Source organism: Streptopelia decaocto, assembly GCF_964273445.1.
Source record: "Streptopelia decaocto genome assembly, chromosome: 11".
In the NCBI taxonomy this organism is placed as follows: Eukaryota; Metazoa; Chordata; class Aves; order Columbiformes; family Columbidae; genus Streptopelia; species Streptopelia decaocto.
Window position 1 is genome coordinate 16,913,325 of NC_138666.1, and position 15,774 is coordinate 16,929,098.

The following is a 15,774-nucleotide window of genomic DNA, read 5'->3' on the forward strand; positions in this document are numbered from 1 at the left end:
ATATATTTATCCGAAATATAGCATATTGATGATTAAAAGCATGGAAAGGCAGGTTTTTTTGGATGCTGGTAGACATCTTGAATCTATTCTATTTTGTGTTGGTTTAGATATCAAGTTGATAGTGAATTTTAAATAACAGCTTTATTGAAATGTCTTTCATAATCACACTGTTCCTATTATGTAATTGAGCTTGAGGTTGGCCCAATAAACAAATGCATTCCACCTTCAAGTTTTGGAATAGCGTATCGTGACGGAAAAATGAAATAAAATGTCTGAGGTGCCGTTTGCACGTTAAGCCACTGGCGCGAAGGGGTTTCATGCCTTTTTGGGTGTCTCAGTCATTTTGATGTTAAGCTCCTTGTAACTTTGCTAAAATATACTTTGTTGAACAGGAGATATCCAGAAAGCCTTGTATTAATTTGCCCTTGTTTTTGCTCTTTAGACAGTGCCCTGTTATAAACTAAAATCACACATTCCTGAGTGTAAACTGATCATGTTCCCAATGGAAATTTCAGGAATACTTGTGGCTACTTTCAAAATGTGGAAATCTATTTATATTTTTTCCCCTTGTTTTTCTTCCTAGGTTTTGGCACTGATTGCATTCATCTGCATAGAGACCATCATGGAATGCTCCCCTTGCGAAGGCCTTTATTTCTTCGAGTTTGTGAGCTGTAGTGCATTAGTGGTTACTGGAGTTCTGTTGCTTATGTTCAGTCTAAATCTTCACACAAGAATACCGCAGATCAACTGGAATCTTACTGTAAGTTCATACAAATCCTCGCTCTGTTAAAAATAGCTGCAAGTCTGTTTTTAAGTTTGGTCTTTGAACTGTACTTGCTAGTCTTGTTTAAGATTGCGTGCGGGTGTTCTTTGTGCTGAGTAAAGTATACATTTACTTACATATATTTTTGAATACTAACAGCAGAATGGGCTTTGAAAAGTAGCAAGATTAAACAACATTAAGTAGAATTAAAGTTGTCTTCTAGTAGATTCTCTTTGGAAGGAAGAAACTTCCTGCTAATGGCAGCAATTGCTGTTTGTGGACGAAGTGGATAAAAATGCAGCCTGTAGTTATTTAACTTTGACAGATGCTGTTTGTACAGTAGCCCGTTGTTCTCTCATAAACTGTTTCTTATATTAGGACAGCCATGCTACATATATTTTCTTATACAGATTAATGCAATCATCGGGTAGCAGTGTAAAAAGTTATGTGCTGTCTGTGAAATTCAGGTGTTTTGAATTGCTTACACACATAGCTATTAAACATTGACTGGCCATGCTTGATGTGTTCTCAAATACGAGGAGTTTTAGGGAACTGCTGGCAGCGCACGTTCCTTTTGTCCAAGTCTCTATTTCCATCCTGCACTATGAGTTAAACTTTCAGATTGGGTTGCATAAACACAGGTCACAAAATCAACGTCAGTCACTCTAGCAAAAGGTCTGTCGAGATTTATATTAACTTCTTGGGACAGTACAGATACATATGTGCCTACATTCTGTTTTAACTTATAACAGTAATTTTGTAAGTAGAGTTGGAGACCAGTCCCAGAGGTTTTTTAGGCTTCTGTGTGGTTTTTAAAAGCTTGCTTTTAATGTAATTTATGTTGTAATTTGTACGTTTTCAGTAACAGCTCAGAAGCCTAAATGACTAAAATGAGACTGGGATGTGGAATTGGATGATCCTTTGTATGCTGGGGATGCATGATTTATTGAGGAACTCTTCCTAAGAGTACTTGGTAGATAGATTAGATGGACCGTCAGCTGCGACTGGTACCTGTACGTGGAGGAGATCCAGGAGCCTTGCAAAAGGAACCACTGAAGTATTTCTAGGTTGTCTTGCCTTTGCTTCTTTTGTCTTTGTTCTGCCAGTATTGTCACCACTTGTCTTTGCTGAAAAGCGGCAACTGCAGAGAGAAGGTAGTCTCTGTTTAATGAGCATCACAACAGCCTGACAGCTCATAACAGCAATTGAAGACCATCTTTTTATACCACACAGTTCTATACATGCTAGTAAGATGTACAAGAGCATGATAACAACCGTGTGTAAGTGCATCCGTGTCACATAAAATACATGATGGTTTTGCTGGCGTGATGCAAGTGCTTTCACAGTGAATACCAGATGTAGCTTATGTTCAAAGGAAGTTTGACCAGGACGTTTTATCAAGAGACCACAGAGTGGTTGTGTGGTGACCATGGCTGAGCTGAAGTTGTGTCTCTGCAAGAGTCAGTTTAATGGTTTTGCATACCCTTGTTTCTGTGTATCTGTGCCTTTCGTTCTGTTGTTAAGCGCTGTGGCACACTTCTACTGCCTGCCAGAACACTTTGACAATACGTTTAACATACCTAAGTACAGAAGCTGAACTGCAGCTCTCTGCCTTTCCCCCACGTAATGCCGTGGTTGTCAGTGTGTAGCTGGTAGGTCCTTTCAGCCACTCTGACCTCCTATGGTATTTGAGTGACGAGAGTGGTTGCTTTGCGTGCAGCATTACTTGTCTCTGCATAGCACTCTGCTAGAGATCTTTACAGAAAACAGGACTTAAAAATCCAACCAGTTGTGGTATAGGGCTTTTTTGTTTGCTTCTTTTAAAAAAAAGTATTTTGGGTTTTAGGGCAACGGCCACACTCTGAACCCCCCACCTAAATGGCATGGAGCAGTGACATGGTTGGAGTTCAGCCTGAAGGGCCAATGAAATACACTGCAAATGCTTTTTGCTTTAGTTCATATTGCCAAATCAGCAGAGGTAAATTATCATGATCTCGCAAGTCTCATTCTTTTTGTTTTGTTCTGAAGATGAAATGGTTCTTCAATTATTATACCAAAGATCTGTAACATTAGTGAGAACTGGAAGCTTCTGACTTCCATCAACTGAGACCTTCCTTCTTCCTAGTGTTGCTGATTGACTTTAGCAACCATTAGTTTGATAGGACTGGTACTCTGAGAGCAGAATGGGAGTATCTTCAATATTCAGATACAGCTGTAGTCTGCTGGTGCACCTACAGAGTGGGGGATCGAAGGCTGCTGATAAAACACCTCTGGGAGATTACTACAGCAAAGTTAGTAGGAACTGTAAGAGCGTAGAGTTGTGGCTGAATGTGGTGGTCTTGGCTTATTTTGGCATTTTATTCTTCAGTTTAGATGTGTATTCAAACATTATTTGCCTCTTTCAATATTTAGAACTTTCTTGTGTTTCGATGGCTATTTTGCAGGCTCTCTGTATGACAGTATCACAGGAGCTGCTTTCTGGCAACACTCCTGAATGCTTTAGGATTACTCCTGCTTATGTATAAATTCATTAGTATACTTAATATGCTTTAAATATATATATATATATATGACTTTATAATGGGTATTTCCCTTGTGAAAAGTCTCAAACTTTGCTGTTTAGAAGCTGCATGAGAAGAAGAGGCTGTTAGAGTGCTTGAAAGAATTTAATAGTCTTACATTTAGGAAGAATTCTCCCTTTAAACACAGCACTCACACTTCTTAGGAAGCATTTGAAACCATTTGCTTTCAAATGATCCTGCCTATTAGAAAGTACCAGAGCAGTGACTGCTATTGTCCAACACAGGTTTGTTTCCTTTAGTACTTTACTAAAATTAAATTTCTTTCTAATGTGTTGTGGATATTGCCTGATGTCCACTATCCCCAGTTGGAATGAAAACGTGGATCAGTAGATACTAGCATCTAATAGATATGCAAATGTACAGTTTTTTAAATATATATTTTTAGCCATTTGGGAAAAAGAGCTTTGTTTTGATCCTAATTAGAAACTTGGCAACCATTTTCACATTTTCCTGAGGTAAACCTGGAAGAAACATGGAGCTGGTGAGGCAGGAAAGAAGCTCGCTTGCATGTTTTGGGAAGAGGTAGATCAGTTACATGATGAAAGAGCAGTCACTTGTCTGTGTTGTGCAGCACTATCAATATTATGCAAAAATGCAAAAGCTGGGAAAGATGTCAGTGGAAATTTCCATTTCATTTATGCTTCACAGCTCAAAGGGAGCCTGTTCTGCAAGGACACCAGCAAGTGGCACAGGGGGATCCCTGCTTAACTAAGGAGCTGCTGCTTTGAAATGTTTGTTTTCAGAGTTAACTAAGACCTGAATGTTTGTGTTTGGCTAAATTATAGTTTGTTTGTTTGTTTTTCTTAAATTCATTTCTTGAATCTAATGTGATCTACTGAGAGAGCTTAAGATCTTGCAGCCAAGCTGTGGATGAGCTGGCCCTCTAGAATCAGAGGTGGGGTAGGAAAGGTAACAGAAGCGTTTGTCACTCCCTCCAGCGTTTGGGTGAACCGGCGTGTGGTTTGCCAGCCTTTCCGACTGTCACTGTCACCGCAGAGTGGGTCCACTGTGACGCTGCTGTACCCGTTTTTCAGGGCTGAGAACTGAGATGACTTGGGGAGGGGGAAAAGTGATGCCCAGTAGCTGAGAATACTGGAATTTGATAGCGTCTCTTGGATGATGTGAGAAATCCGAGTCATTACAGATGTAAATCGTTTCTTAATCTGCTGGTGGAATGGACTGTTCATGTCTGTGTGTAGGGGAAAAAAATCCTCCAATAGATTTTGACTGCTGATTTTTATTTTCTTTTTAAGCATGAACTGGAACTCTGGTAGTGTATTTTCTGTGCGTGCAGTTCCGAATATAGAGTGTTTCAGCCTAGAGCAGCTTCAGAGACAAGGCACAGAACTGAGCACAGCACAAGTAATTAGAGTTCAGGCGGGCTCGTTAGCCTGGGTTCAGTCCCGGGGAGGCAGGGAGCAGCCCCAGCGCTCAGGTGCGGCTCTGACACGCACAGCAGCGCTTGTATTTTGTGCTGCCTGAACACTCATTTCATCACCTTTGCAGGGATGGGGTTTTATCAGCTGTTACAGAGATGAGACTTTGTGTGCGAGCAACTGACACTGAATTGGCTGGCAGAAGATCTGATGTGGTGCCAGAATGTCAAACTGTCTTACGCCAACCCAGGCTCTGAAGAGCATGATTGCAGAGCTGCACTTCAAAGGCCTTCAGGGGGCAATCTTATTTTTCTTTTCTTTTTTATTTTATTTTTTTTAATTTTTTTTTCCTCTTCTGTTTTGAAAAAACACCTTGATTTTTCTTTGGCTTGCAAAGCTCTTGAATGAGAAATAAAGTCACCCTTCACTTTTCTGTTTACTGCTGTCAAAATAGCAATACCTATTAAGGATAAAAATGAATATTTTACAAATTTAAAAAAATTGTCAGAATTAATTTCCACCGGGTTAGTGCTGTTGGTGGACAGTTCTCGTTTGGTGGAGCATGGTGTAAACAATTACACATTATTCCTATGAAATACAAGCACACGTTTTGAATACAAGAAATATTACCTGGTTTGGTAGTAAGGACTGTTGCTCTGTGATGACGGCTGGTCCTGTCTGTGCAGGACCGCTGTTGGAAAAACACACAGGGAAAGCAGCGAGGAGCAGCTGAGAAAGAACTGAGAGGGAAATAGGCAGGTGATCGTCAAGAAACCAAAATGAAATGAGGCTTGTGGAAGCATTCATTCAGGAGCTTCACTACATCTAACAGACCTTGTATTCCAACTCAAAAATAGTTAGAAATGAGAATAAAATAATATGAATTTTGGTTTTGAGAGGCCACTACTTCCACTTCTTCAAAATCATAGCTTGTCCCTGACCTTTCTGAGAGTTGGCTGAGGCTTTTGAAAGTCACATGTGTTAATTCAGGAGGTTTTTTTATACATAGTTTGCTTGAGATGCTGTAGCTAGAACTGATTTACAGCAGTGCCGGACACCTGGGGCCGGGTGGAAGCCCCTGTTCAGGAGCACCTGCAGGCGAATGCCCTTTGGGGCTGCCGCGTGTGACGAGGGACCCGCGGGGACCGTCAGCCCTGTGCTATGAGACGGGCACTCGGGTGTCTCTGCACAGCCCTCTGGTCACTGACAGATTGCTGGAATCATCAGTCGTGAGCTGTCCATCGCGGGAAGCGATGCTGATGTCAATCTTGGAGTAGCAGACTATAGTGTCTGAATAAGGCTCCTGTACTTGTGTGGGCCTAAATAAATAAATAAGAAAGAGGTGGAATTCAGTGCTCATATAGTTAATTCTATTCCTTCTACCTGTGATTTATTTTTACTTGAGAAACCATGTTTCCATTTTTAATTGTGGTGCAAAATGCTGATACAATGTTTAATAGTATGATTGTAGGGTAAAATTAAGGGAGTTTGAGCAGTGTACTTGTCTTAGAGGACTAACCGCTATGTTTGTCAAATTCAAATTGATAGCTTCATATAGAAACAAGGGAAGAAGACCCCAAACCTTGCAAGTGAAGTACTGGTTGGAGGAAAAATTAGAGACAATGTACCAAAAAAAGGCAGATAAAACCAAAACAACAAAAACCCAATAACCACACTTCCCCTCCCTTCCCCTGCCAGCTGGAAAACAAGCTGCCAAAACCCAGGCAGCCAAAAGGAATCCTTGCTTCGAGCTCTCTCTTTTGTGGAAAATAACCTGGACAACAGCAGGCCATTAACTTCTGTCACTTTTTGTGACGAAGTCAAGCTGTTGAAATGTGCAGGCTTCTTTTCCAGACTGCATTCATTTAGCTACTTTAAACTCCATTTAAATGGAAACGCTTGGATTTCAGAAAGCAAATGACAAAAGCAACCACCAGTTTAAACGTCGTATTTTTGTTTATACAAATTACAACTGCAAGATGGTACTGTCTCCCTTTTAAATAGTACCTGGTTGTTTGTGCAGTGTCTTACTTCGCCACAAAATATGGGATAAAAAGGCAGAGCGTGTGTGTTGATTGAATGTCTCTTAAAAGCTTGGATGTGTGAAGTCATGGAGAGAGGGATGGATAAAGCCGTGTGGATATTCCTGACGCGCCTCTGAGCGTCCCAGCCGCCTCCTGGTAATGTGCAAACAGGAGGATGGAACAGCAGCTTTCAGGAGTTACTTCATGGGAGTTCCCAGGCCTGTTAGCAGAGTTCATAGCACCAGTCCAGCTTCTCTGTCCTCATTAATCCAGGTGGATAAATGGTTATGGTATGGTATGGTATGGTTATAGCTGCCCAGACCCTCACAAATGAAAGACTGTAGGATGCTGTCCACTTTTCTAGAGTTACCAGCCTTTACGGCAGAATGAGCAGAACAAAAGCCTCACCCTGTTTTAGTATAAAATGCTGTCTTGGCACAAACCCATCTTCCTCCACAAGTTAAGATTCCTCTTCTGCTCCTTCAGAGTGGGCGGATGGCTGGGGATGGCAGTAGCAAAGTGTGTCCTTGGATACTCTCCTTTGGACTAACAGGAGCACTGGTGACTGATCAGGGTGACTTGAGCACAGCTAGCAAGTGACAAGAAGTCCGTCTTTCATTTTAAATCCTTTTGGGAAGGAAAAAGGGAGCAGCAGCAGTCCAGAGTGGATTTGATTCAGCTCATAGATTTTATTCTCTGTTATGGATGGCAGTTTGTACAGTATTTTATGGCACAGCATACTGTCTCATGAGGTTGCTGTAATTTCAGCAGAAATTCTTCTATCTGTGTGATGTGGTTTTTACTTTGTCTATAAATATAATAGCAAGAACTTCAGCTCCATCATGGCCAGATTTGAAACGGCTCATCTTTTTTCAATTAGTTTATTCTTTTTATTGCCACGATTATTCATTTTCTCTTACGTGGAAAAAAGTAACATTACTTTAGGGAGTGTCCTTTACTTCTTGAATTCTTGCTGTAACTAATTCCCTTTTGCTTCTTCTCTGACTTTGTCCAAAACCATTGTGTTTTGTTTTGCCTTTTTTCTTATATTTCTGCTCTAAATAGTAAGTACCAAATTTTGGATTAAAAACAAACCTCCACTGATACTTCCATCTGTGATGTTACCATTATATATTGGTATAGATATTATATATATGTAATATATTATATATTATATATATATATTTTTAATTGTATGAGTGTGAATCAAGTATTAAAAGTTTTGACCTAAACAGGAAAAATGAAACTGGAGAAACATATAAATTGGAACTTCAAGATGGAATCAGTTCTTTGGATTTGAATTGTTGGATTCTTTGCAAGAATAAATTTGATATCCTTTGTAGAGGAGAACAATGAAATAAAATGCCAGTGATGACGACAAAGTTTCTAACATATCTTTGGTTTCCTGGAAAAATTATGACAAAGGCAAGCAGTAGTGTAATTTCAGCAGTATTTCAGACCTCTTACAAGAAGCCTTCCAGTCAATATGTAGCATGGAGACAGGTGACAATGTCCATCATGGTGTGGAGAGGTTTCGCTGTCTTGCTTGTAATATTCTCCTTTGGCAAGATAATCAGGGTGGCAGATTAAAACAGACAGAGGTCAGCAAGATTAACTAATAAGCACATCTGACCCCATAAGTCATAGAGCATTGTGTGTCATCCATTTAGTTTTTTAGTATGGCACTAAGGAAGAAGAGAGTGTGTGTTTGAAAAAAACATAATCTGGATTATAAGAAGCGAAAAGGTGGAATATTAAGGACATTTTTGGCTGTTTGTTCTGGTGTTTGCCTCCCTTACAGTTACATTTACTTCATGTTGAATATGACTTTGGTCTTAACTTTGCAGCTGTTCATTTTGTTCCATTATTAATTTTGTTGTGGTTTTTCTATGTTAACCTTTCAAAGCGCTACTGTGTTTTGATTGTTGGAACACTGGAGTCTTCATGTACACAGCTCAATCTTTTTAATATTCAAAGCAGTTTAGGTTCTTTGATTCGTACTGTGAGAAATTTCCTCCTCCTTTCAAATAACTTCTGTGGCTCTTCTCTGTACCTTGTCCAATTTTCAACTTACTTTTAAAAATGTGGCTACCGGGACAGGATGCAGCATTCCAGTATCCCTTGCACAGGTAAGATTACCACCTTACACCTATTCTGTCCATATGTCCAAAGGAATGTATAATTGCTTTTTCGCTCCCCCCCCTTTTTTTTGTCATGGCATCACATTTCGAGATGCTTACCTACTGCAATTACCATGTTCTTCAGAGTTATTTCTTCTAGGATTTTATTTCCATTCTGTAGGTCATTCCTATAGGTGGCAAATTTACTCTGCTAATAAAATACACAACTTGACCATGGGTTGAACTAAATTTTTAATTTTTGTCTTTAAATTATTCAAACATATAGCTGCCAAATGTACTCTGGTAGTGAAATATACAACTTGACCTTGGGTTGAACTAAATTTTTAAAGTTTTTTACTTAAATTATTCAAGAACATAGCTGCCCTCTCCTCCGTATTTAGTTTCAGCATCCTTGGTGTGGTATCTGTTGTCATATATAGTGAGATTTCCCCTGTGGTGAGGGAAGGTTTGTGCCGATGAGAACCACAGCCCTTGTTGAACCCCAGAGGCACAGTTCAAACCACTGAACTCAAAGTTGGAGAGGAGGATACTTGGAGAACTTGTGAAATGCCGTGTATTTTCTAATATCTCTATTATCTCAGCAAAGTAAAAAGTTACAAGATTAAAACTGTAATAACTATTTCATAAAATTCCAATTTTGTTTGATGCCGTAAGTACCAGTAAGATTGAATAGAGGTGAGAAAGTGTATCTCTGACATTACACCAGCAGGTGGAAAGATGGTAGGAGATTCTGAAGCCTGCAGTTTGCTTTTGTTTCTTCAGTATTTGGTAAGACCGTTTGAGTCTTACTGGGCTCATGAAATGTGAATATGTGGGTGGAAAGAGCAATGGAAACCTCTCAGAATTGGGCCGCAGTGCTAAGTCATACAGTTTATCCCCAGGTGTGCTGCATTTTGACAACCAGCTGTTGCTGGGTCAGGACCCCCAAAACACAGGTAGTGTTCCCTGTGAATAACAAAGCGCCCGAAACCTTCAGTTTTTACAATTGCTTTCTAAAGCATTCTCCAATCACTGCTAGACAAACAGATGTTTTGGGGGTGGCTGGATGACAATGGTCTTTTCCAAGTCTTTGTGCTGTGTAGCTGGAACAGAGTCATGGGATTCATACCCAGGGAATAAGTTTAAATTTATGTCTTCAGTGTTCTAAGCCTAAATTCTTACAGCGCTTTACAAGATGATCTCGACAACGAAAAGAGTGTAGTAAGTGGAGGAGCAGGAACAGGCTTGTGAAAGAAGAGGGTCAAGTAAAACAAATTTGTCCTTCAATTCTAATCAGAGAGTGGTGTCGGGATGCTTTTTTATGGTGGCAGTTGGCATGTTCAGTATGCTCTTTTTTTCTTCTTTTTTTTTTCTCCCCTTCTCTTTAACTCAGGACCGTGAGTCGCACACCAAACTTGTGTGCAGGTTTTCTTCTGTCCCTTTTGGCTGTGACAGTATTTGCCTCCCGCTGATTTCATGTTCCTGCAGGATATTTGTGCTGAGCTGCCGTTCCCTGACTCCTCCTCACCTCTCCTTGCTCCCTGACTTCAGCTGTTTGTTCATTTATTGCGATAGTCTGTTATTTCCTGCATCTCTGTAGGGTGCATACAGCGCAGTATACATATGTATCGAATGCTTTAAGAAAATCTTAAAAGATGCCACAAATAACATACTGAACAGCTAGTCCCTAATGAATCTTGCACTTTATTTCTTCTGTTCAAGTCCCAACTCTTTTTTTTCCCCTTGAGTCTGATCAGGCATTCTTTTATTGACATAATTGTGCTAATAGCTGACATTCAGAATTCTTACTTACCTTATGTTAATGGCCCTGCTTTATTTAAGGCATGGCAGCATAGTCGTCTGAAGGCTGAGTGACATATGCGGCATCCGTATAACTGAATTGCATGTTGCCTGTCATTTTTCTGTGCTTGGAGCAATGCAGGAATTTTCCCTATGCTGAGGCGCTCCTGGGGTGCCGCTGTGCGTGTGTTCTAAAATGCCTGCTCGAAGCATCAATTTTATGCAATACGTGTGTAAATAAAGAAATAAATCTGTGCGTTCTCGCAATACAGGCAGCTGCTACTCATAGAAATAGCATAGGACGTGCAGTTTTCTGCAATAAAGGCCTCAAAGAACTTGTAGGACAGTGCACTGGAGCACTGTTGTGATGCGAAAGAGAACAAGGGGTTCCTGAAGCGCTAAAGCTGGATATTCAGGTTACTTTGGCGTCAGCTGAGGTAGAGCTTTGCTCATTGTTTATGCTGGCAGTACGTTTCTCATAAACCCAGCAGAAATGGAGGTGATGCATCCAGAACCTGTGCTGGTGCTCCATGTGTACGTGCTCTTTGACTCCAGTTCACAGACGTGCTACGTTTCCTGCGTAATAATCTTTGCCTTCTTTTGGATAAGAGATAAACTGCACAGAATGTGGGGATGTGTTACTATAGTTCTTCTTCGACGCTTCTTCTATTTCATCACTTCTAAGAAAAGCAAAGAATCATTGTTTAATAATGCTAATGAATTTTTTTTTTTAGGATCTGGTCAACACTGGACTCAGCACTTTCTTCTTTTTCATTGCCTCTGTAGTACTTGCTGCTTTAAACCATAAAACTGGAGCAGAAATTGCTGCTGTGGTAAGAATTTGAACTTCTTTGTATATGACACTTATCTTCTATTAAAACTAAGAGTAACTTTTCCCTCATGTTCAATGAATACTCCTGTTGCCTTTGCCATCTCAATTTACTTGTCATTTTATGGCCGGTATAAGCTAATTTTCATTTAAAAATATTGGCATCCTTTGGGTTGTTTGTCTTAAGGCTCGAGGGAAGAACAAACAAAAATGACTCGCAGAGAGCACTTTGAGCAGTTGAACTTGCCTTGCTTCTTTCTCTATAGCTAGTTTAGGTGATAATGCTCTGTATTGCAAGTCTATGGAAAAGATAGAGCCAAAAATTCACAAGCAATTACAGTTGCTTATACAGGAAGAACTGCAGATGAGCTCCTTCTCCAGGCTGATGTCTGGACTGGTTCTCTTGTCATTCATTTACAACCATGTGCACCCTGAGGAGTGAACTGTTGGATGAAGGGCTGTATTCTTCTTTACAAGAGCTTCTTCCATTGAAGTTGCATTGCAGGATTTAATTGTCATGATTGTAGACAGAGAACTTTGTTTTCTGGGATCATTTATCTTAGTCACTTCTGCAGATTCTGTAGTTCATTGAAGAAGAAAAACAACATTTTTACACAACATGATGATTTCTCAGTGCAAATAAAGTAGAACACCAAGTTTCTGAGGAATTTGTTGTGAAACTACTATTGTTCTTGTTTTCAAAAATTGTCTTTGACAATTCTTTCTACTTCTTGTAGATATTTGGTTTCTTGGCAATGGCAGTGTACGCTGTGAACACATATTTAGCTATTAAAAAGTGGCGAATGAACAGCAGACAACAAAGTAGTCGGCAGACCAGTGATTACATACGTGCTCGGACAGAATCCAGAGAAGTAGATCATCGCCCTGAGATTCAGCGTCTGGATGCGTGAAAGCGACATTCGCATGGGACTGCAAAGGGAAGAGAAGTGCTTGACTCCCTCACACAATAAAGGGGCTTTTCTTTTTTTGGGGAAGAAAAGGAAGATCAGATGGTGGCAAAGAATGCCCGGCGCTGCTTTGTGCAGAGGTGCATTGAGTCAGAAGCTGTTGTCATGAAGGCAGTAAATGTTGGTCATTCAAAAGCAAGATCAGTTTAAGACGTCCACATGTGTATATATACATATATTATATATTTTATATAATATATAGTATATATATGTTTTGAAGTATGTTATTGTTTTGAATTAACTGCATGATATTTTCCTTCCGTCTCTCAAGTGCAAGCTCTGAATATACCTGTTCTGCCAGTGTTTCTTTGTCTGTCATAAACACTAAGACCAGCACTGCATTGCTTGGTTAATATAAGAAAGAAATCAACCAAAAGTAAATTTAATACATGCAAAAAGGAAGTGAGGGGCAAATAGCAATAACTTTAGCCACGTATCGTGTCCAAGAAACTCTCTGTATCCGTCCTCATGCAGCCTTGGCAGTGCAGCTCAATTCTTACCTGTAATATCTCCTGCGGTTTCACTGTTGGTGCACTTACATAGCTGAATGGACAATCATTTCACATTTTTGATTGATGGATATATAGTGTTGAGATAGTTACTCTGTGGGTTACTCTGAAACGGCCATATTCAGTTCATGCATGGCGTTGGCCAGGTCTGAACTTGTGGAAAATGAGCATGCTTACTGAATGATCACCATAATGCATCAAGTGCAAGCATGTGCTTTCTGAGAATGTTGGGATACATTCTGGTTTTCATTCTGAAACGAGGAATCAGCTTGGGAGGCTGGATGGAGAAAAGGAGGTTGAAGGGGCACGATAGAGAAGGAAGGGGCCGTGATCCAATAGACGTGCTTTCCAGTCATGGCTTTGTTCTTTCTCCTGGTGTGGGGGATGGTTTGGTTTAAGGTTCAACCTTTCTGAGAAGCCTCGGGTAAGCAAGAACTAGCAAAAAATTATGTGTTTATAAAGTGTTGCTACGGTTGCAAAATTGTGATTCATGTAAGATAAATATTTTCTATCTTGGGGGGTTGTTTGTTTTTTTCTAAAATTGAATCTGTTGGTAGTAGATAACATTGATTTTTATTTTTTTTTTAATCTATTTTTTAATTGGGTGTTTCTGCATCTTTTCCCCCTAGTATTTATTTGAAAAACTAGTTTAGATAATTGGAGGATAATAGGACTGTACTGATTTGTTTCGAAATAGCTTTACCTAACTGAAGTTTTCTTATTATAATTGTACTTCCACTGAAGAGGATATTTTCTCTACTCAAAACTTGAATTCTGCAGTAATCAGTTAGACCATGTCATAACGTTATTAGGAAGATGCCCCTTGATTTTTTGATGGGTGATTCATGTGTGTAATCTGTTATCTGGCATATGCATGCCTGCGTGTTAGGTGAAGAAAATGTGTGGGGCGGAAGATCTCTAGAGCTGAATTCCTTCCAGGCCTAAGCTGATGAAGTCTTTGAAATGAGCAGAACTGTATGCCATGTATGCCTGAATCTATTTCACATTTGAATTGAACACTTTTTGCATTATGTTCTTACCCTTGTAGTTGTTACTCTTAAGTGGGTGAGTGCAGTTAATTGGAGTCTTAGGAACAAACAGCAATACGTTGCAGTAGGTCACTTAAATATGAAAAGCAGGTTATACCGAAGAGAAGATCAATAGAAGTGGGGTAGTGACAGATGCGAACCGGACGCTGCAATGTTTGAATCAAGCAGCAGAGAACTATTTTCATCTGTGAAAACATGGTGACAAAACTGATGTCTTTTCATTTTTGCTGGAGAGAGATCATGAAAAGCTTTTGTTCTCTTTTAGCTGGGATGACAAATGCAGAATGATTCAGTTGTACTTCCCATACAGTGCAATACTTCATCATGTAGTCTAATACACCTGAATGACCTCGAGTGCTTTTACACATGAAATAAGTTTTCTTGAGCTGAGAACAGTATGCCTTTATTTATTACTGACATCATTAGCACAGTTTCAGGGGTGAACTCAGAGAGTATTAATTTAATAAATACTATCTGATACATTTTGTAAACCAGAAAAAAGAAATGTAAATTTGTGATTTCTTTAGTTTGGGACCCAAGATGATATTAGTATTGTACAGCATACACTTTCTAAAAATGTAAGTGAAGCATTTAGTACTCCAGGGACATTATTTACTATTTGGATTATATAGAAGGGAAACAAAGTAGCTGTGAGAGACAACTAAATTGGAAACATTAAGGTCATACTACATATACACAGTTGATTCCAACCCCCACCAGCTTAATTTGATACAGTATATTGAAGAGGTGGTAATATTTTAAGACTATTCTCCAAACCGCAGGCATCATAAAAAAGCTCTGAGAAAATAGGATAAAAAAGAAAAAAAGATAAGAAAATAGGATAAAAAGTTTTAACTTTTTTGAAACTTGCTCAGAAAAGCAACACTAAATTGCTCGTAGTTGCTGAGCATACAAGGATAATTTCCCTTAGTCCTTAAGAGTGCTGTTTAGCTCCATAAAGGGACTCAAAGCTCAGTGTAAATAAAAACTAAATGAAAGCTAAGCAGTTGAACCTTTTAGGAGTGACATGCTCGAAACTAATGGTTCTGATTAGTCCTCTTCCGTCAAACTGAGCCCTCAGGTGTGTGGTCCAGGTGTTTTTGTGTGTAGAAGGGACAGTACATTTGCACAGATATCAAAAGATTTATTAAAGCCTAAGATATGATTGGAGCAACAGCATAATAACTGTTGTTATAGCATTGGAAGAATGTTTTCCTTTTAATGCTGTGCGTGCTCAGTTTTGTCCGCCTGGGCTGAAGTTTATCCTAAGCTCCTGTGGTGATCTGCAAACTGCCCGCAATAGAAGTTTCTAAAACCATAACTGAAAATTGATTAGACAGTTTCCTCACTTCTTAGTAAAGCTGATTCCTTCTTACTCTCCATGTGTTCCTTTCATTTTGGATATTCATCTGGCTTACATTTTAATATTTAATTTTTGTTAAGTCTTCTTCATTGACCTGTATAGTGTCTGCGCCAGGAGAGGGTTAGAGACTCACCTACCTCTGCCTTTTTTGAGAGATTTGATGCCCATATTTCAGCCTGTGCTATTCATCATGGACTTTGTCTTCAGAAGCGTGGCATCAGCAATGAGCTCCTCATCTTCTACTTAAAAGATCTCTCACATGTGAATTTAAATAAAACCAGTAACATGGGGAGCTTCTTCATAGGCTTTGTCACGTGTGTTTCACTGTGTATCTGCTGATACAATCTATAATTGTTCTATGTGATTGTATTTCATTGTTGATTCTAGAAGG

At 39.5% G+C, this 15,774-nt stretch overlaps 1 protein-coding gene across 1 annotated transcript in view; it reads left to right on the forward strand.

Moving 5' to 3' along the window:
- The window catches only part of CMTM4 (CKLF like MARVEL transmembrane domain containing 4), a 30,797-nt gene extending 17,262 nt beyond the window's left edge, over positions 1 to 13,535 (forward strand). The window contains exons 2-4 of the mRNA XM_082063072.1: positions 584 to 760; positions 11,400 to 11,498; positions 12,232 to 13,535. Coding sequence (XP_081919198.1) covers positions 584 to 760; positions 11,400 to 11,498; positions 12,232 to 12,405 — 450 coding nt within the window. The 3' untranslated portion in view covers positions 12,406 to 13,535. The remainder of the gene's footprint in view (positions 1 to 583; positions 761 to 11,399; positions 11,499 to 12,231) is intronic.
- The last annotated feature ends 2,239 nt before the right edge of the window (positions 13,536 to 15,774 follow it).